General features: G+C 40.0%; 2 protein-coding genes across 4 annotated transcripts in view; one reads left to right on the top strand and one right to left on the bottom strand.

The window, feature by feature from the left end:
* csf2rb (colony stimulating factor 2 receptor subunit beta) lies at positions 1-10,321 on the top strand. The gene is made up of 14 exons (XM_046073754.1): positions 1-226; positions 2,673-2,790; positions 3,022-3,197; positions 3,372-3,526; positions 4,075-4,219; positions 4,504-4,636; positions 4,737-4,891; positions 5,358-5,491; positions 5,579-5,762; positions 6,008-6,104; positions 6,740-6,806; positions 6,930-7,009; positions 7,114-7,276; positions 8,192-10,321. Exons 1-14 carry the CDS (start codon positions 118-120, stop codon positions 8,588-8,590), a joined length of 2,115 nt encoding a protein of 704 aa, XP_045929710.1. The 5' UTR covers positions 1-117; the 3' UTR covers positions 8,591-10,321.
* A 3,989-nt stretch (positions 10,322-14,310) lies between these two features.
* Positions 14,311-21,270, bottom strand: part of pdgfbb (platelet-derived growth factor beta polypeptide b) — a 13,076-nt gene continuing 6,116 nt past the window's right edge. For 2 of the 3 annotated variants that reach the window (XM_046073825.1, XM_046073834.1), the window contains 6 exons: positions 19,324-19,380; positions 17,969-18,162; positions 17,644-17,826; positions 16,300-17,152; positions 16,064-16,214; positions 14,311-15,911 (listed from right to left, as the gene is read on the bottom strand). In XM_046073825.1, coding sequence (XP_045929781.1) covers positions 16,081-16,214; positions 16,300-17,152; positions 17,644-17,826; positions 17,969-18,162; positions 19,324-19,380 — 1,421 coding nt within the window. In that variant the 3' untranslated portion in view covers positions 14,311-15,911; positions 16,064-16,080. Of the gene's footprint in view, positions 15,912-16,063; positions 16,215-16,299; positions 17,153-17,643; positions 17,827-17,968; positions 18,163-19,323; positions 19,381-20,277; positions 20,367-21,270 lie in introns of those variants that run through there. The other variant, XM_046073843.1, reaches the window with a different exon arrangement.

The following is a 21,270-nucleotide window of genomic DNA, read 5'->3' as shown; positions in this document are numbered from 1 at the left end:
CTCTCTCTCTCTCTCTCTCTTTATATACCCAGACTCACCTCATCTACAGATGCAATGTGAAGTTTCCTAAAACAAACTGAGAAAAAAAGAGGCTCCTGGCCCTGTCTGTTCCCAGGAATGATGCCTCTCTTCTGGGTTGCGCTTTGGTCAACGCTCTCTCTTTCTCTGGCACTCTCCTCTGGTCCAGATCGCTGTACTGTCCATGAGAGTAGCAGCTTACAGAGCGGTGAGTCTCTGCAGTGTTCACCTAGAACAATCTGAATTGTTTTGGAATTAAATCCTTTGAAATTTTCCATTTTGAATATTTGAGATTATAAATGGAATCCCTGCTCAGCTGAATCTGTCATGGGATGCTTTTTTCTAGTTTGTGTGATTATTATATAAATATAAGGTGTGGTAACAATCAGTGGTGGAAAGTACATTTACTCAAGTACAGTTTTGAAGTTCTTGTGAAGTGACATACTTGAGTATTTCTATTTTCTGCAACTTTATACTTCTACTCCACTACAGTGGAGGGAAATATTGTACTTTTTACTCCACTACATTTATCTGACAGGTTACTTTGAATATTTTGCAAATATTAATAATTTTACTGACAAAACATGTTGTTACATTTGCTCAAATTAAATGATTGGCTGGCCTACCTCTGCACACTCCTGCCTTTGTACTCACTGTGCATGAAAATGTGTTTTGGGGGAGTCACTTTGGAGGGAGGTGTGAAGGTGAAGGTGGTGGGATTATTTTGATTGAATACTTTCATAATCTAGATTTCTCTTGATAGTTTCTCCAAAGTTGCCAACCCAAGCTTTAGGAAACAAGTGATTTAAAACAACTTGATTATTAATGAGTAGCCTACTTCCCTAATAATTCCTAATGGAGGACTGTAGATAATGATGAGTTACTAGAGATAAATTAATGAATCATTAGGTAATAATTTGTTCACGAATATCTGTTAATGCTCATACTGACCATTTTCTTAATGAATCGTTCCTGATTAACTCTGAACCAGACGGTGACCAGCACAAAACTAGTAATAATTTCTACATTACTAATTACTTAAACAATTTCGTGTAGCCCAAGAAAAGTGATACATAATACTGAGTAGTTACTAAGAAGTCCCTCATTACTTCATCATTATCTTACAATTACTTACCTGTTTTGTGTCCCTCCAAGTAAAGCAGTGCATCATACAGGGTGGTTAGTAAGTAGGGAGACCGGGGATGGGTGTAACATGAGTCAGTTGTAACACGTCCAATTTTTCCAATCAGAAACAAGTTACTAATCACCTGATTCCCTTTGCACATGCCCAGTTTAGGCACTGCCAATTTTAGAAGGAAAATTATTTTTTTTAACTTTGTTATAGCATTGCCTCCTTTGTAGTTAAACTAACTTAATGTTCTAGCTGTTAGCTGTAAGGTTAGCTTGTTCATGGCCTCAAGAGTCTGGGTTTGTGTTAACAACAATGAAAATGTAAAATTGTATTTATATGTTTTCTTTGACAACCACAGTAATGTAGTTTAATTGTTTTATTATTATGTTCACATGTAACTAGTTTGTATCACACTTTGAACGATCTGGCTTGAAAGAGCTCCAAGATGCAGACAGAAATTTCAAAAAAGTTACAACCATCCCCGGCCTGCCCTACTGAATAAGTACTTCATCATTTAGAGGAATCAGGAACTCACGAAGAAAGCAGTTATAGTATTTTCTGTGTGTGGCCCGATGGATAGCACTGTGGCATCACAGCAAGAAGGTCCCGGCCTTACTGTGTGGAGTTTGCATGTTCTCCTCATGTGGGTTTTCTCTGGTTGCTCCGGTTTCCCCCACCCGCAAAAACATGTTAGGTTCTCCAGTCAATGCCATTGAGTGCCAGTAACACAGGCTCAGATCTGGAGTTGGTCCCCGGGCACTGCACCTTGGCTTCCCATTGCTCCCTTGAGGTATGGGTTAAATGCAGAGAATGAATTTACACATGTATGTGTATGTGACAATAACATATCTTACCTTACCTTTCATGTTTGCCTCCAGCGTGATGAAGGGACACCCGGAACACAGTGATATAGTTTAATCAACTTTACTCTTGTTCTCCACATGTACTCTCGTTCTCACATGTAGGTGTGTATCTCCTTTTCCCAGTAACCAGAGTGGGCATGTCTCATTATATTACAGTGGTCAGAATGATTAATCCACAGATATTCATGAACTAATCATTACCTAACGATTCATATATGTAGCGTACGCCCGTCTGCTGCTCATTATTATCTACTACATAGCCCTCCATTAGGAAATATTAGGGAAGTACTCGTTAACGACTTTTCTATAATGAAGTTGTTCAGATTATTTCCTCACTTGTTTCTAAATTAACTGATCATAAGCCACTCTATAAAATTTGATTTGAGTTGCTCATTAATTAATGGTTCACTATCAGTTACTTTTGAATTTTGTTTTGTCTCCAAACACTTCCATACTTTTACATTGGTAAGATTTTGTATGCAGGACCTTCACTTGTAATTGAGTGTTTTTTTTTTCTCCATAATTACTACTAATTGTACTTAAGTAAAACATCTAATTATTTTTCACAGTATCTACTCAGCATAAAACAATAGCAATTAAGGGTAATTTAGCAAAGTAATTGAGCAATCACTTAAAAACAACACTCCCTCTCTACCCAGAGTCTCCATTGCTGAAATCCTTACAGTGCCATAACGACTACGAATCCTATGTCCTCTGCAAGTGGAGGGAACACAGAAACACAACTCTGCAGCTTTGGTTCAAGACAGAAAAAAACAGGTACAACAAGTAGAGAGGACGGGACAGCAGGGGGACCAAGAGGGTGTTTAGCAACACGGGACGGGCTGGATTGTTGTAGAGACTGAAATAAAACAAAATGTTTTATGTATGGCAACTTGTTGAAAGATGAAAACTGATTATTGGTCAAAACATAGAATATAATGTAGGATTATGGGGTAAAAGTGATGTAAAAGTTTTCTGTATCACAGCTCTGTGTCCATGTCCTTGCAGGACGCTGTGTGTGCCCTACGGTGCTGCAGTACAAGAAGCGAGCGAGTACAGGACTGTCCAGTGTAGATATAATACTCGTACATTTTCCATCGGCATCAATCACACAGTCTTTTTCCTCAAGGAGAAGACACTCTGCTCATCTGACCCACACAAGCCTCTGGAGCTTTTACAGCACTGTGAGTTTACATGACATCTGTCAAACAAAACTGTTACTGATGATTATGAGAGGAATACATTGTGCTATTAAGTACAAATGAATGCATATAAGCATAATACACATAAGGAAATAACATTTGCATTAATTGGCATCATCACTTCCACTTCGACCTGTGTGTTTTTGTGTTGTACAGTGAGAGCACGTCCACCTGTGAATCTGTTCACACATGATGCAGGTGATGGAGGCCGACAGCTCAGCTGGTCCAGCCCCTACCCCCTCTCCTCCTCCTTAAACCAAAAAATCATGTATCAGCTCAGCTACAGGACAGAGACACAGGACAACTGGACGGTCAGTATGAAACATATGCTACCAGTAAAAATTCATACTGAAACTAGACAAGAGCAGCATGTAATGGGCATTCGTGCAGTTTTAGTTCCTAAACACAATAACTGACTGCTCAAGCCTGAGCCTTGATGATGCTACAATGAAGCATATAAATATCCTAAACACACTGTACAATAGCATACATTGCTATGCTAGTGGCTCTATAAGGCTTTATTTAGGCACAACAATGTTTTGAGTTAAATGCTAACGTCAGCATGTTAACTACACTCACTATGACAATGCTGATGTTTAGCGGGTGTAATGTTAATCCTGTTTGAAATCTTAGTTTAGCATGTACGCTTGCTAATATTTGCTGAATAAAGGCATTGTAGAGTTAAAACCGGCAGCTAATGCAGTAGAATGGAGCGTAAATTGCGTTTATTTGTTCTATATTTCACCACACACAATAAAAGCAGAAACAAAAAGTGTACAGTTTTAATTACGTATTTGAACTCTAATTAAATACTTTGTGAGCCAGAACTCACTCGCATCACTTTTCAATCTCTCCGCAGACTGAGTACGTCACAAACACCAGCACAAAACTAGACAAGCAATTGTTGCTTCCAGGTCGCAGGTATGAAGCCAGGGTGAGGGCCCGGGCCAGCGTGGGTCACTGGAGCCTCTGGAGTCCTGTGTTGACCTGGCAGACTGAAGACGGTGAGTCAAAGAAAGTAACCTGTGCAATCCATCAACAAAACTGCGAGTCCTTTCCTGTATGTTTCACAATTTTGCTTTCACTTTGATATTTCTGGGTAAACCATTTGACTTGCATCTTTTATGTATTGCATCATTTTAATCCGGGATGGTCTTCGTCTGATACAGACCCTGCTCCTTATCTCCCCTCCTTGCATTTCAAATTTTCTCCCTCTGTCCATTTTTATGGGAAAAGTCTGCAGCTGTTGTTTTTAGCTCTTTCCTCATCTCTCTCTCTCTGGCTCTAGAACCTGAGCAGGTTCCCAGTTTGCATTGTGTGCTGGATGGAGAGAAGGAGGTGATGTGTAGCTGGGAGGTGAGCGGAGAGCTGGCTCACTTCATTACATACCAGTTGGTTTGTCGACACAACCAAACTGCACAGTGAGTCGAGTGTGGCGCTGACAATACCACCTGTTTGAGGTTAAAAAAAATGCATCCCATTTATTCATTCCCCTCCTCTCCTGTTAATATCTGCCTTTAGGTCTAAGAGTTGCTGTGTGAACACAACTGTCACTTCTGACCTCAGCGGGACGGTGCTGAGGTACAGCTGCTCACTGACTGTCGCAGACCCTGCACATCTGCTGGTGGAGCTCCTACCAGCACACAATGGCAAGAGTTTCAAAGTCCACAAACACAGTGAGTGGACACGAGACAGAAGGCACAACATTATGTGAGAGATTGGAGCTAAAATAAAACAGACAATGAGGCGATAAAAGCTGTGCAGACACATGGCGGCGAGCAGAGCAGCTGTGTTTGAGTGCCCCCACCTAGTGTTTGAATGGCACTGCTGCATCCATATCCGTGTTTGTTACCAGGCAATAAGACAACATAACTGAAGATGGTTTGGTTTTAAGCTGTCATAAAACAACTTAGAAATCACACGCTTGTCCACATATTTAGCATAAAACAATCACAAAAAAAAGGTTCAATCCAACATGAAACGTGGACATGCAAACTATAAGCGGCAAATAATAATTTGTTACACATAAATTTGAAGCATGACATGATAAAAACTACAAGTTACTATAACTTGTTTTTATTTAATTATAAATGTTTCCATCATGAGTTACTGGATGCTACAAACTAATCTCTTGTTGCGCAGTTCGTCCCAAACCACCAGAGAAGGTCCAGGTGAAGGAAAAGGTCAGCAAGTGGATAGTGGAATGGACTAACCCAAACAAAGCTTCAAATCCCAAACTGTATTATCAGGTCTGCTATTACAGGGCACATGATCAGGTGAGAAACTTTTAGCTCATGAAATCTAGTCCTTAAAAACGCCACAACCGGCAAATGTTAATGGATCTACATGTATTCCTTTTTCAGGGATCCTCTTTCCTGCTGAACGTTTCAGGGGGGTCCATGTCTCTGACCATCCTGGACAGTTCTCTGGCCCCATCCCAGCGCTACCAGGTCAAGGTCCGGTCACTACTCATCCCTGAAAAAGATTCCATCTACAAGGGAATCCCCTCTGAATGGACCCAGCCTGTCGACTGGACCTCGCATGAAGGTACTATACGGCGTGTACAGAATGCACATAAATAAAGGCAACACCAACATATGCCACAAGTGCGTGATCGCAAAAAACAAAATCATCATATCATGAATAATTAGCACCATTATTATTGTTATTGTTATTATAATAACAATATCAATAATAATGGTGCTAATTATTCATGATATGATGATTTTGTTTGTTTTTAATAATTATTATTATTATTATTATAATTGATTCTGTTTCCTGTCCCCTGACAGCCTCCTGGTCCCCAACCGCCCTGATCTATGTCTTTATCTGTGTGTGTGTGATCACAGTCTTCTTCACATTCTACTGCACCATTCCAGCTTGTCGAAGGTATTTTATTTATGTATACTTCTGAACACTTCAGTAAAAGTCCTGTTAAATAAAATGTAACTCTAGCACATCAGATAAATGGAAAAGAGTACATACATAATACATCTGAAATGCAATCAAATTAAACTAATAAGTCCAAAACATTGAAATATAAAGTTTAAGCATCAATATCTGTCCTTACTTTACACATACAAAGGTTTCCATTATGGAAACATATTGCTGTGTAAAACATTAAAGCAGCACTCTGAAACAGGGGTTTTCAAAGTCTGAGACTATGGGCAGCACCTCATACAAAGCTTGAAGAAAAAAGCTCCCCCTCACCCGGCTTAGTTTACTTGGTTAATTTCACTAACTATCGGATCATGATTATGTTATCTGATGCTATGGACACTAATGTTGCTGTTTGACATAACTTCAGACTACAGCAAATACATAAAAAGGTATCTCCTAATACATTTATTGTTTCTGACTCTGGGACAGTAAAATGTCTTCAAACTACTATATCTCTGAACTATCTCTTTAAACAAATCAGACACATTTAGGATGTTCTAAGTGATCTCCTTTTGATAACTAATGTAATACGTATTCATTTATAATAAAGCATTCTTTTTACATGGTGTATTTTCAACAAATAGGAGGGTGGTTCTGTGGGTGGACTCAGTTCCTTCACCAGGTAAAAGCAAAATCCTGTCTGAGATCAAGGTGAGACTGGCTAATTCTACAGTTTGATTGAATTGGTGTGTCAAGAAATCTGCATATTTTTGTTTGTCTGATTGTATTTTGTAACATATAAATCATTCATCAAAACCATTTTTTGTGATCCAGTCAGCCAATAGCTGGACCCTCATGCAGAGCGAGAACACCTCCATGTGCAGAGTGCAGCACATGGACAGTGTATCGACATGGTAAAACATTTCACCCTTGACATTTCCTGACAGACAATAAGAACAAATGCTTCTGGTGCATGGATGGATACATTACGTGACGATTCTCTGCTATCTCCCTGCAGCTCCTCAGACGTTTCGCTGTGGCCGACCAAAGACAGTGAAAAAAAGCTTTTGGAGCAGGGCGAGGGCTGCTGGAGGTGTGATAACCTGCGTTCCCCTGCTGAGAAGGTTAACAGCTCTGACACATCCTCCATGAGCTTCAGTGGGCCGTACATCTTCTGCCTGGTCAGTTACTCACGGTCGTAGTGTCAATGTCATTTGTCAGGTATCCAGGTGCTGAGAATTTCTCAGGCACTCACACAAAAGCACATACATTCAGCTGAATCTGAATGTTCAGCATGTTCATGTTTTTATCATTTTACATCAGCTGAAATACTGTCTGATAAGTCATTCCTAAAATGGCATCAGATATTTGATTTAAATTCTTTGCCTTTGATGACATCTGCCAGGAACTGCAGATGAACACCGGCCTTAAGGGAATCGTTTGATATTTTAGGAAATTCAGAATACTCATTTGTATACTTTCCCACAGTTAGATGAGAAGATCTAAAAAATAGTCTAAAAGTGACATGTTGTGGTTTTACGGTGGGTTATGTGCCAGACTGTTCTTGGCCAGGTGCAGTTGTAAGAAGTCTCTGTTCCAGGACAAGAAATAGCATAACCCCCATAAAACCACTATGTTATAAATTTAACAAACAATATATAACATGTTAATTAGCGAGCTTCAGAGTTGCTGGTTGGCAACTGTTGTAACATTCAGACAGCGCCAGGCTAGCTGTTTCCATTCTTTATACTAAGCTAAGCTTAGCGGCTGCTGGTTGCAGCTTCATATTTATCGTACAGACATACGTGGAATCAATCTTGTCATCTAACTCTTAGCAAGAAAGCAAATAAGTGTATTTCCCAAAATGTTAAGCTATTCCTTTAATGACAATGAAATCACATGCTATATTACAACTTGAGAACTTGGGAAATATTTTGAGAACAAAATAATTCAGAAGATAGCCACTTGCACATGCTGCATAGCAGTTTATGAATGAGCAAATGACAATTAGCTAGCTATGATTATCAATACACATATTATTAATTAGCTTGCAGCCGTTAGATGTCATACTGAACAGCAGTGTTTCTATCCTACAGTCACCAGACCTGAAATGCAAGTCAGTGGATGTCAAGTGTGAAGAGGAAGAGCCAGAAAAAGAAACCCCCTCAGGTGACTCTTCATCACCTTCCCCTGTGAATTTCGGCCTTTTCGGGGAAGGTTATGTGTGTCTGCCCAGCCGCAGCGTCTCCAGGTCCACACAGGATCTTGTATCTCACAGCGATGCCAACACAAACGCACACAGGCACGACAGCGCTGAGCAGGACCAACAGCGTCTAGATGAGACAGATGACCAGACAGGCCTCAGCGAGCCCACCAGCAGCCACCAACCTCCAGCCTACACCTCAGGACTTTTCACTCCCTGGCCTCAAGAGGACACCATACAGGCCTCAGGGTACTGCCACCTCCCCACAGCCCACATGACAGCAGAAAAGTAACCTGCAGCAAGCAAAGGAAGAGCATTTCAAGGGGGACCTATCAGGCTTTCTCAGCTGACATAGCAATCAGTCAGTGTTTTGGGGGTTTTTTTAACATAAGCTTTGCACTTTATTTTAAGCCTTTTATGTTTCCATGTGAAAAAATTCAATCATTGGGTATACATAAATGGGTTTTTAAACATTAGAAAGGATTTTTAGGAAACATTTTGCTCAGTTTTATGTCTTGTCTGACCTACCATCAGGTTGGATGTCTGACCAATGGAGGGCAGTAGTGAGCTGAGCCTGTGACTGCGGTGCAAGTAAATCTAAGGGGATGGAATTCCCCTATGGTGCACAAAGTAATTATTTCTTTTTGAACTTTTTTGGAAGCTTCCTGACACATTTTAGGTCAAAATTAAATTAACAAATATATTAGAATACAACTGCTGTGCATACAAACTAGTTCAGAATTTTTAATTCAATGGTAAGATTTTCTCAGCAAGATACGATTATTTACTTCCTTGTATATTTTTTCCAGCCATGTAAGGCATTTCACCAACATATCTAACCGCAGGCTCTTAAGAACTGTGTTGAAATGTGGTCTGTTTTATTACTTCCTCAAATTTACTGTCTCTCTCACAGCTGAGGTAAGAAGCAGAATTATACAAACAGCATCTCATGGAAAAGGTGTGTAACTTTGCTGATTGCCATTTTCGTTGTGGTTATGTATGCACGTTTGCACAAAGGTGTGCGAGTTAGGACCTTGTTCTCAATGTTCTTGCCATTTGTGTTGCTAAATATAGAGTATATTATCTACACGTTGATGTGCTGATACTGCTATGTTGCGTGGCACTGCCACTGGCACTGTATGCAAGTTTTTGTTTTTTGGCAAGAGAATTCAAATATGTTAAATCTACCTTTAATGCATATACTTAAAGTAGGCCTATAGATGTATTTCGATGTCAGCAATTTATGAGTAATCTGACTGCACTTTTGTATGGTGATAGTAAACTTGTAAAATGTTTTAAAAATCTCTGTTTTATGAATGACTTACACACCCCTCATAGCATACACACACAAACAAATATAAACTGGCTTGTAAGTTTTCAGGCTGGCTGGCAAACTGCTTAACATATGCTCACTTGCTAGTTTATTAGGTTCACTGAGCTAAAACTAATACAACACTTAAATAAATCTTACCTTCATGACTTTTTTAAGGTTTTATTATAATTGCATTGAGTTATACTGACAGGTGTTTCTATTATTTTGTCCACTACATTTATATGAATGAGGGCAGTCTGACTACTATTAATATTTATCCTGAATGAATCTACATTAAGTATCAGATTTAAAATTGCATAGATTCCACTGTGGCAGCTGCTAAGCTAGTTAGCTGTGTAAGGTTGAGCTAGGGTTTTTCTACAACATGATTAGATTTGCCTATTGTCTCATTAGTTAATCACTAACTGAATTATTACCAAAATCTCAGTTCATCAAAATACCCTTTTTAATTTTCTGATAACATAAGAAGTTTACTTTTTAAACAAGTATTTAGCAAGTAAATTTAGCTTTAATTTTACCTAAGCCTAGCAGTGGCTATCTCTACAGCTGGCTTTTGCTTAATGTACGCTAGCATTTTTGTTTTAGCTGTGTAGCTGTTTCTCTATAGAAAGTGCATTAAGCAAGATATTATATTTTTTAGAGCAGGTACTGCAAATTATATTCATAATAAATATTTTCTATGGCATAATACTTGTCGTTACTGTGTTTTGACTTTGACATAACTGTCCCTTCCGTCTATTCACATCACACTTGGCTACTGTAGGCTATTTTTTTGCTGTCGTCCATTATTCTGTTATCAGTCTCTTTCTCTAGATGGGTTTCTATCCACTTGTTTTTCAGTGCATTTTCAATGAGGCCATAAAAAAACAGATGCAAATCAACATATCGTAAAAAAAAATTGGGTCAGTCATCAGATCTGGAAACTAACCTTCTTCAAAGGAATAATGCAATTTTTCCATCATGTTTTCAACATTGTATTTCACCATTTGAGGGTTGACTGGTGCTCATCTAATTACTTCATATTGCTGCGTCCTCTTACGCTGCAATAGTCTAATGTCCACCAGCTGTTCGACAAATCAGCTCCTAATAATCTCATAATGGCAGTAAAGTAGTAAAAAATAGTAAATGGAAATGCATCTTTTTTCCGATTTTCAACAATTTACAAATTTACAAAGTTATGACAAACAGTGGCTGGTTTTTCTCCCTTGTTTACCTGGGGACATGACCAGTGTGTGTTAGACATGTGTGTACAGTAATCTGGCAGCTGAGGTCCAGATCAGAAGGAGGATGTCACTGCGCATAACTAAACACACTTTCTGTCTCTCTAATTTATTGCTCTGTTTTCTGCACATCTGTCTAGCCTGACTTGTGCAGAGTATTCAGGGTCTGTCCATTTTGGGAAGCAGATGTGAGTGTGTAATGCATATGTGGTGCATGTATGAGCTTGTAATGCAATATTATTGGAACACATTTATACTATTAACGTATTGTTCCTGAGCAATGCATAAGTCTTTTTTGTGAGAGAACACAATGCTGGAATTCCAGGCATGCTGATATCGACATCCTGTGTTTTCAGCCCATCGCTAGGTACAACTTCCTGTCTGATGCGGTTGAGGAACAGTTTGACACACGGCGACTGAGTCATGATGCCCGTGAAGACGCTAATGCACATGTCTACTTGGCCTTGACCATGGTAGTGGAAGGCGATCGGAAGCCGATTTGATGTGTTCTCCCAGCATTCCTAGCTTTTTTCAGATGCTCAGCCCCCCCCCCCCCAGAGTGCGTTAAGTGAGTGAGTGAATGAGTGACAGATTCTTATTGATCTTCATCAGTGAAAACAGAAAAAGATAAAAACATGGATAACAGATAAAGGTCAGGGTTAATGGAGGTGTATGCGCTTGATGATGTATTGTGTCGTCGTCTGTGTACAGCATGTCCCTGTCCTTTGTCGTGCATAAAAACAGGAAAATAAAAGTGCTGGAAGGTGTAGGGAGTGCGTGGCACCACACGGATGCTTGTGTAACCTCCTGCTCAAAGGCCTCCGTTTCCTCCCTACTGTACATCAGGGAATCAGGCCATACTGAAACACAGACTCTTATTCCAAAGAAATGTCTTCGTAAGCAGTTTGGACAATTAGATGCATTTTATCAGGGCAGCAGCGGGGCCTCTCTTTGCTTTTTGTTTCTTTTTAAGTTCTTTATTATCTTACGTACACTATATTCCCTTGCATTCAGAAAGACGCAGGTGTAAGAAGCCTTGCTGAACATTCACTTGTGTATTTACATGTGACATGACAGCTTAGGCACACCCACTTCATCCAGTGATTGGCAGGGTGTGTGGAGGTCAAACAGTAAGCAGGGTTTGATCTTCTCTTTTTTCATTCTGTACACAACTATTTCTGGCACTTTTCATGAGTACAAACAAGTGCAACCCTGAATGTCGTCCAGGAGAGGCTGTGTGAAAGTCTTATTGCGTCTCGCTGCTCTTTATGATGGCCATCTTTTTATCCCACTTTGAGTGTGGCTGATGAAAATGCTTTTGTCTTTCAATGTGGTCATACAACACATCACACAAATTAGTTGTTTTTGACCATATACAAAGTCAAACCTAAAACAAAACAAGGGGAATGAACAGAAATCCTGTTCAGCTTTTCATTCAGTATTCACCTATTATGCCAAGAGAGACACATTTGAGACATGGTGTAGTTGTATTTATGATTTATTTTCTTAATTGACAAATATGCAAGTAGCGGTGCAGAATGAGCATGTACACCCAAAGAACAATTCACTAATGAATTCCAACACAGTAATTATTATGTAACAGGATTTGATTGGAACTAACTGATGATAATGGTTGGGTTATGCTTCGTAATCAGGTTGGTCTTTGTGATATTGCCCGTCAGGTTCTAGACAAGATCAGTCATTGTATCGTTCCAGTGGTTGTTTGCTGGTTAAGTAGCAGTGTTGTAAAGACCCAACAAGCCATATCATTTTTTAGGGTCAACCAGTCGGCTATGAATCATCCCGTGTCTTTAGTCACAGTCTCTGGTCCCTCAGAGACCCTCCCACGTTGTCATGGTAGTTGACCCCCGTGTGTGTTTGAATGAGTTTGTCACAGTCAACAAGCCTCCACGCACTTCTCTTCCCCACTCTTATTTGAAGTCCATGGGGGGCAGGGAGCTGTTCGGACACCCGCGAAAAAACAGGCATCCCACCTCGACGCTGAATTTGGAGATGGTCTGCTGTTTAGAAGTGGTATGTCTGTGTGAGATTGACAGTAGAGCAATGGGAAGTAATGCACGAATACACATACAGGGGGATTATGGGTGAGCCTGCTTTCTGCTAAATAGTCATTTTGGTACAGAAATTAAACCTAGTGACTTTTGCAAATTATGTCACATAAATATGAAGAACGTGGCTCTTCAAGCTACAAACATATAAGTAAGCCCCCTGTACTCTAAAGATAGTTTAAATCTGTGAGGACATTAGCATTATTGTGCTTCAAAGCCATTCCTCGTATGATTCCAATTACACAGGGGAGCAGATGACTTCTTGACTTGGTAATTAGCAGACATAACTTTGCAGCTGGCTGCTGAGTTGGGGAGTTTTTTCAGCCAAGAGTCAAGTGGGTAAATGTGAAAAACAAACCACAAAGAGAGTGTGTGCCAGAGTTCACCTTCAGCACACCAACCCCCTCTCTCTTTTGTCAGATTGAACAATCATGTTCATCTCTGGGACTAACACTCAATACAAGGCAGTGCTAAACTCATGTGCATTTAAGGAGTCCATATGATGTCTCCAGAGAGCTGTGTAGACACAGCCTGCCAAACAGGCACAGTAAATAAAACCACCTGGGCTCATGAGATGGTAAGATATTCAAGAGTTCATGGTGTCATAGAAAAGTCAGTTTATCCATGGAACTGTTCTAATGTGTCCTTAAGGAGTTTGGTGTTAAAAAACACCTACCTACTGATTACAGTGGTTAACCAGCTAAAATAGTTTTTTATTTGCATCTTACACTAAAGGGATAATCTGACACACTTTTCATCGAGTACCATCATCAGGTAAAATGTTTAATTTGCCCACTACCTTCATTTACTAAAGGTGATTAAATACTCACAAAGCTAATGACACTCCCATCAGCATCAGCTGTACTATGTTCAGTACTAATTAGCAAATGTTAACATGCTAACAGGTTCAACTAAGACACTCATCATCAGCAATTGTCACTGCACGCATTTAGCTAAGCTAGAAAAGCATATAGCACACTATAAGAAAACTTTGGCCTTTTGGAAGCTAATTTATCGATTTAGAAGGAAATTGATGACAAGGAATATAAACACGGGCGGCATGGTGGTGCAGTGGTTAGCACTGTCACCTCACAGCGAGAAGGCCTTTCTGTGTGGAGTTTGCATGTTCTCCCCGTGTGCATGTGGGTTCTCTCCAGGTGCTCCAGCTTCCTCCCACCATCCAAAGACATGCAGGCTAGGTTAATTGGTGTCTCCAAAATTAAGTCCTTAGGTGTGAGTGTGAATGTGAGTGGTTGTTTGTTTATGTGTGGCCCTGCGATGGACTGGCATGTCCCGCCTTTCGCCCAATGTCAGCTGGATAAGCGGTTGACGATATACCCATATGGGTAGCTTATGGAAAGAGCATGAGGTGGCAAAGTTATCACAAACATTCAGTTTTTTCATCATATCTTTTAATAAAACAAACAAAATCAGTAACAGTTGTAAGTTGGCATGAAGAACGTACAAGCCATGTTTTTCAATAATTTAAGATGTTTGGCGGATTATGGATTATTGGACAGAAATAGCATCACCAGTTTCTACATGTTGTTGCTAATGGAAATATAGGACACAAAAACTATCTACATTTGCAATTTTTGGCCTTTTGCTGTCCTTTTAAGTGACTAACTATTGATTTACTTGCTTTGACCCTTTTAGTTTCCTGTAAATTAAATGTCAAATACAATGTGTTGTAGATTAATAAAACAAATACAGTGGGGACACAAATGATGTTGTAGGTAGGTGTTTTTCTCCCAGAGTTTTAAAGGAATGTGATTGTTTCTACAAAAAAAGCAATCAGTGGAAGAGAGACACTTCTTTACCAAAGACAGAAAGAGAGAAACAGATATATGCTTCTACATGAGTACTGAGATGCATGACAGATGTGTAGGCGTGGGCCGCAGCCCATACTCAAATGACACCACACAAACATGCATGCACACACTTGACATAGAAGTTAAACACTGCATGATCCTGGGAAGTCACAAAAGGTTTCGACCTTCTTTTTTTTTACATCTTGTTCTGTATGTTTGAACCACCCAGCCATCATGAAGCATTGTTACATATCTCAGCCACATCTTGTTTGCAGTATCAATCCACAGTAATGGCAGAGATAAATAAATAAGAAACATAGCACATCAACAGGTCACAGGTGTAACGCTATGAGCTAGTATTCAAACAGCACCTTTTTCTTCACACCTGTGATGAGATCATGAAACAGACAAAACTCACTAATGCAACATTTTATGTTTTTGTTCTCTGATTCCAGTGTTTGCAATGAGTTAAATATAATTAATATTTGGTTAAAGAGAGACAATCTGTGTTTTACGGAGCTCATAAATGATATCAGGCCTTGGTAAGTTAAATCTACACAGCTTTATCTTCCCAACACTGAGCCCTGTATGTATGTGAATTCTATCACACATAATACTGCTCATTTTAGTCAACATTACTTGTTGCAGCCTATTGATGATTGTCTCTAATCCAATTACAATAAAACAGATTCTTCAATGACTCAAAAGAGTTATGTCCACTTTGTAGTCCAATCTGATTGTGGTCAGCACATCATCCAGTCTTTAAGCAACAAACTTTTTCATTTAAACCCCATATAGACTCAGTTCTGTTGACATTTAAGTGCAGTTTCTCACTGTTGATATCAAAACAAGGTTTCAAGAAGAGTTTTGAAATTGCACTATTGTCCACAGTTCTACAGCGATGCAGTTTCAGTCTCCCACAGGTACTGTGCTTGCGCACAGTTTGTCAGTCGTAGAGGAAAGTGTTCTCTTGACAAGGTCCACCTTTTACTTATATTCCATCTTCGTCTTACCCTCCTCTTACTCCATACAAGTGTAGTTACAGGTTCACCAGACAGTCATTAGTAGTGTTACGGAGGAGATCTCACAGGTTACTGACAAATGAATAAATACTAATATGAAGGGAGTCACTCTGCTTCACCTCTGGATCCACAAAATATACCAAGTTCACTTTGTGTCACTGATGGGAAAACACAGGAAGATGGATTTTAAACCTCATACATACTGGCATAGTGAATCAAAGAAAAAGTGTATTCATAATCAGTAAATCAAAATATTAGATTCACATATTCAAAACTTGTTTTGTCTTTTATTATCTAATCATTCACTCACCTTGGTTAATTTTAGTTCTACATTAGCATTGCTCTCATAGCTGCTTTGCTGATGCGTTTGCGATTCTTCCTCATCCTTCTCTTTGGATGGGGTGGAGGTCTGGGGCCTGCTGGAGTTGATGGCTGTCGTGGGGTACTCGAGGACGTTGTCGCTGTCAGAATAAGATTTTCATATTACTAAAAAAATTACCAAAAATACCCAAAGTATAACCCAAATTATTCCATAATATATATTACCTGGTTTCTGTGTTGTTATTGTTTGCAGATGATGATGGTGTTTACCCTTCTCGTGATGCTGACTCTCAGTTTCCTTTTCTTTCAGCCTTCCCTCCTCTTCTCGCTTCATCTGCTGTTGTCTCAGTATCTCCTTCTCTTGGTCAAGCCTCTTGTGGAGAAGTAGAAGCTCTTTTCTCTCCTGCTCCAGTTTTTCCTCCTCAATCTGTAATATCCTCACCTCATCAGGAGTCTCATTGTCTCTCCGTCTCGCCAGTTCTTGAGGATCTGGATTTGGCTCTTTGGTTGGTCGAAACCTGCTCCCACCTCTCTCACTGGGTTCCTCGATAGGACTGAGCTTGGCTTGAGGATTCTGGGTAACAGCGTGAGAGAAACCACTCATGTGGCTCTTTGAAAATTTGGATTTGTCTTCTTGCCATAATGGACTCTGTGTTTGTGTGCCTTCGTCACTGCTCCTGTTTCCCCCATTCACTTTCCCTTTAGTTATTTTAAACAGCAGCCCACCCCCACCATCTACCAACTTATTCTTTGCCTCAACGGCAACATTATCCATGGAGGAAACAGTCTTGTTGCTGTCTGAGAGCCTACCATTCTTCCTCTCCACATTCTCCAGATTGTCAGTTGTGTCTTTAGTCCCAAGGAGCCTGGTGGCGTTATGTGCCCACTGTGGAGTGAAAAGAATAGCCTCTCCAGAGCGGGATGTATCCTCCCCAGCCAGGCTGTACCCTTCCCCAGGCTGAGTGAAGGTGTCTCCTCTGGGGCTCCAGTGCTGTTCCAAGAGATCCTCCAGGTGGGTCCTCTGGTTCTGTTTCAGCTCATCCCACTGATGGAGTTCATCCTTGGAGTGCACTTTGACCTATGACAATAAAATTCAACAAAATACAATTCAGCTAAATCTCAGCTTAGTACATGGATGCTCAACCAAAATGCTACGCCTGCACATTTAAGTACATACAATGCCACAAAAGGAGAGCTTAATGAGTAGATAGATAATATACTCGCTGTGTTCTAGGCATTTGTATGACAGTCACACAAAATTAGAGTTAGGATTTTCAATATATGTATTATCTAATGTTAGAATATGAGTCCAAACCCATACTTTAAATTCTACCCGTTGCATTATAACTACATTTAACAACAATAGAATGAAACATGAAAACAATATGAATTCAACTCTTCTGGAAAGCATTTGATAAAACAAATTATCCACAAAGGAAAATGGATTACACATTGTGTGCTACCTCAGTCTAATGTTTAGACAAGAACCAAAGTGTTTCAATGTTGGGATACATAAAACAGAGACATTTTCCTGACATTATTTTGTGTCAGTGTTACTGTACACATTACCTGTCCATGTCCTTGGCTGAGTGTCTGGTTTCGATGCTGGTGGTTGTGCTGTCTGCGAGATGATTTTTTCTTGAGCACAGGGGGCCGTGGAGTGGGCTGACATCGGCACTCCACATGATCAACCACTGACACCACTGCTTTAGCATAAGTGGGTCTTTTATTGATGTACTCGATTTTCATGACCTGGAGAGGTTAAAAATGAGAAGGAGCCTGAGGACATCATTCTGAGTATAACACAAACATAGGGCAGCCTTTCTAGGATATTGTCAATGTGCACGTTCAGACATTTGGCTTTGTTTTTGTGTGTGTGCTTGTGGTTGTTTACCTGCAAGTATCGGGTGTGCGTGACGACAGGGACACACTGCAGGCTCTTGGTGTTGCAGCAGCCAGAGCAGCGCTGAACCTCGACACAGGGCGGCCATAACAAGAAGTTAGCGTTGCTACGGTCCAACATCGCCCTCGTAACCTCAACCACCTCCGTACGAACTTTACATAGAGCCTGTTGAGCTGGCTGGGCGTCTGAAGGATAAGATGTGACGAGTGTGAGCATGTATGGATTATGAAACAATGGTCCCCTGGGCACAGACTAGAAGAGTAATATTGCGTCTCATATAGTGTATTTTTGTGTCTCTTTCTGTGACACAGGTTAAGCCCAGAGGATGTTTAAGACTTTGTAAAACCCCTTACCTTTGTGTATGTGTTTGTTCTACCAACAAGTAACAGACAAAACTCAAAATGCACGCTGTCTAAATTCACACAAGTTGCTAGGAGACCAGATGTCTGGTAAATATCAGAGACCTATTTACATTCAGTAGTGTTAAGAAAACTCATTCATCCACAGTGACTCAGCTTATCCTCTAGCTTGTTTACAAGTGTATGTATGGTATAGTGCGATACAAGCTTTTGTCATTGAAACCCAATTTACCATTTTATAAAATCCTGCATTAGCACCAGGGCATCCATTTCAGTCTGTTTCTAACTGTTGCAGAGCAGAGAAAAGCAGGCAGATCATAATGTGAAACTCATTAATTTGAAATGACTAGATATGCTACAACTTCTTCCAGTCAGTCTTTGTTGATAATTGCTCTGTATTTGTCCTTTGTTTCACAAAAGGTTCACAGTTCAATTAAACTCTTTTGTTTAAAAATAGAAGGACACATACAAGATATTGGGCATAGTTTACATGAGAATTAATGAAGGGCCATTACCCTATGTTAGAGGGAATCCAGGAGTTATCCAGACTGTTGAAGATTGATGTCTAGTAATTCAGACATCTGCTTTATCATGCTAGCCAAAAGAGGTTAATGGGAAGGATTTTACTGTGTCACTAAAACCATGCTTATCACATTAATCAACTTCCAAGAAGGCGGGCTGTACATGCCCGCAGCCTTACACTAATGAGGATGGAGTCCTTTAATGATGAAAATCCAGGAATGCCAGCACTACAACCTTCTATTAACCCATTTATGAGTACAAATAGGTAGATATTTATCCACACAAACTGATGCATCCTTTTTTGAAGATGTACAGAAGCCACGTGAGTGTAATAGCAGTGATGCCTCTCTCTCTCTCTCTTTAATGGTAAAGAACAAATTCACATCTTGACTGCAAAACGAAAAACCCCAACCTTTCAAATGACACTCTGGAGGAATAAAAAGGAAGGAGGGAGGCTTAGCTCACCAAGGCTCCTTGGTAGTCTATGACCTCCATTGACTGGAGAAGTCCCGTCCTCCTCATCTGAGACAAAACAAACAAATACAGCATTTACTTAGATAAACATGGCAACTGATGGTCTGTTTTTGGCATGTGGTGTATATTTTATTCTAAGGCCTTCTAGCGGCCTCTGTATGTAAACATGAGCCCATTTACTTGCATGTGGGTGAGTAAATGTGAGCATGCACAAGAAGATAGAAAAGGAAATGGAGAAACAAAGAAGGTGTGGGAGTAGTTAATGTCAGGTGTAAGTGCGCACATGCATAGAGAATGATATACAGACCTAGTTTTCTTACTTTGTGTATTTTCGTGTGTGTGTGTGTGTGTGAGTGTGTGTGTGTGTGTGTGTGTGTGTGTGTGTGTGTGTGTGTGTGTGTGTGTGTGTGTGTGTATATGTGTGCACGTGTTTTCTCCCTGCTCCTTGTTTCTCAATTTGTTTTGTCTGAGTTTATTACCGGTGATGTTTACTAGTCGCAGTTAGGGTAGAAAAGTAGCCACTTATTGTTGTCATGTTAGTTGTCAGGTCATCTTTTCATTGCCCAAACACATTTTATTTATTTATGCATCACTTAGTGAATTTGAAAGGATCTCATACGACCAAATGGTTGTACCACTTTGTTAACCCAAGCAGCAAAATGGAAACTAAGGTAATAATACATAAAATTCCTGCTTTGGTTTTAAGCTGTATTTATTTTAATGTGACAATTCACTGCACTGTTATTGGTCAGCCAAACTAGATGGTTGGGTTTAGACATAAAATAAAAAATTGGATTTAGATATAAGATTAAAAATTGTTTAAGTTTAGGGTAATGTGGACAGACAACTGTGTTAGGATTCATAATAACACCCCCAATACTGAGTGTGGTTTCATCGTAAGTGCTGTATCAATTGTAATATAAGAAAGCGCTGGCCTTTACCTACGGAGTCAGTGAGCAGCAGCAGCTGAAGGTCCTCTATGGAGGAGATGGGGCTGTTTCTAACCAGCTCCACCAGGGCTGCAGGCAGAGGGTCCCCCTGAAACACACAAGAATATATATATATATGTATAAATAAAAGAGACCAAACGTATAGGATACATACCTCTGGACCGTCTGAAAACATGATTATGGGAAAAAGGGAAAAGGCACGTATCCATCTAGACATTTTTTCAGCAGTGCACATGACTAGAAGAATAGCTATTTGAGAGTTTCCCATCCTGTATCCATCCTGCTTTAGGCATTACACAGTTTTCCAAACAATTCCTCTGAGGAAACAGAGTAAAACTGCAGCCCGTCACATTTCACAAGTGTTTCAATCTGCTTGACTGAGTCCCAATAGCAGATCAAAATGTAAACAAAATGGAATCTTTTTCTATCAAGGGCGAAAACCCACGATTGGAAACTTGATCTTGCTATCACTCTCAAATTGACAGGTCTTTTAATACAACGACTAACATAATAACTAAATCTAAGTTTGTAATGCTCTCCTCAAATTCCGACTCACAGTGAAGGCATATATCACTCAAAGGTGGCTCTTTCATGTGCTTTTAGAAGACAATGGATTTTTATAGCATGGAGGCATGAACAATATCAGGTCGTGTCTCCACAGGAAATACTTGCTGGTAGGAAAATTAATTTCTGGGTTTGTTTTTCTTTGGATTTGATCATAAAAAAACACAAGATAACATTAGCCTTATCCTTACAAAACATGCATTTGACCAAATATTTCCATACCACCACACCAAGTGATTCTATGGATTGACTGTGGGTTTAACCCCCCTAGTCTTTAATGGATAAGACAGCTGAGGCGTGGGGGTGGGGGTGGCGAGTGGGGAGGTGGGGGGTATTAAGCAGACACACAATAGTCACTAAGAACAGGGTGAATGACTATTGGCCTTGTGTCTTCTCATCTGCTAACATTTAGGGGTCAAAGGAG

This window comes from Micropterus dolomieu, linkage group LG02, assembly GCF_021292245.1.
Source record: "Micropterus dolomieu isolate WLL.071019.BEF.003 ecotype Adirondacks linkage group LG02, ASM2129224v1, whole genome shotgun sequence".
Taxonomy (NCBI): domain Eukaryota; kingdom Metazoa; phylum Chordata; class Actinopteri; order Centrarchiformes; family Centrarchidae; genus Micropterus; species Micropterus dolomieu.
The sequence above is the reverse complement of the archived record's forward strand: the minus strand, read 5'-3'. Positions and strand labels throughout refer to the sequence as shown.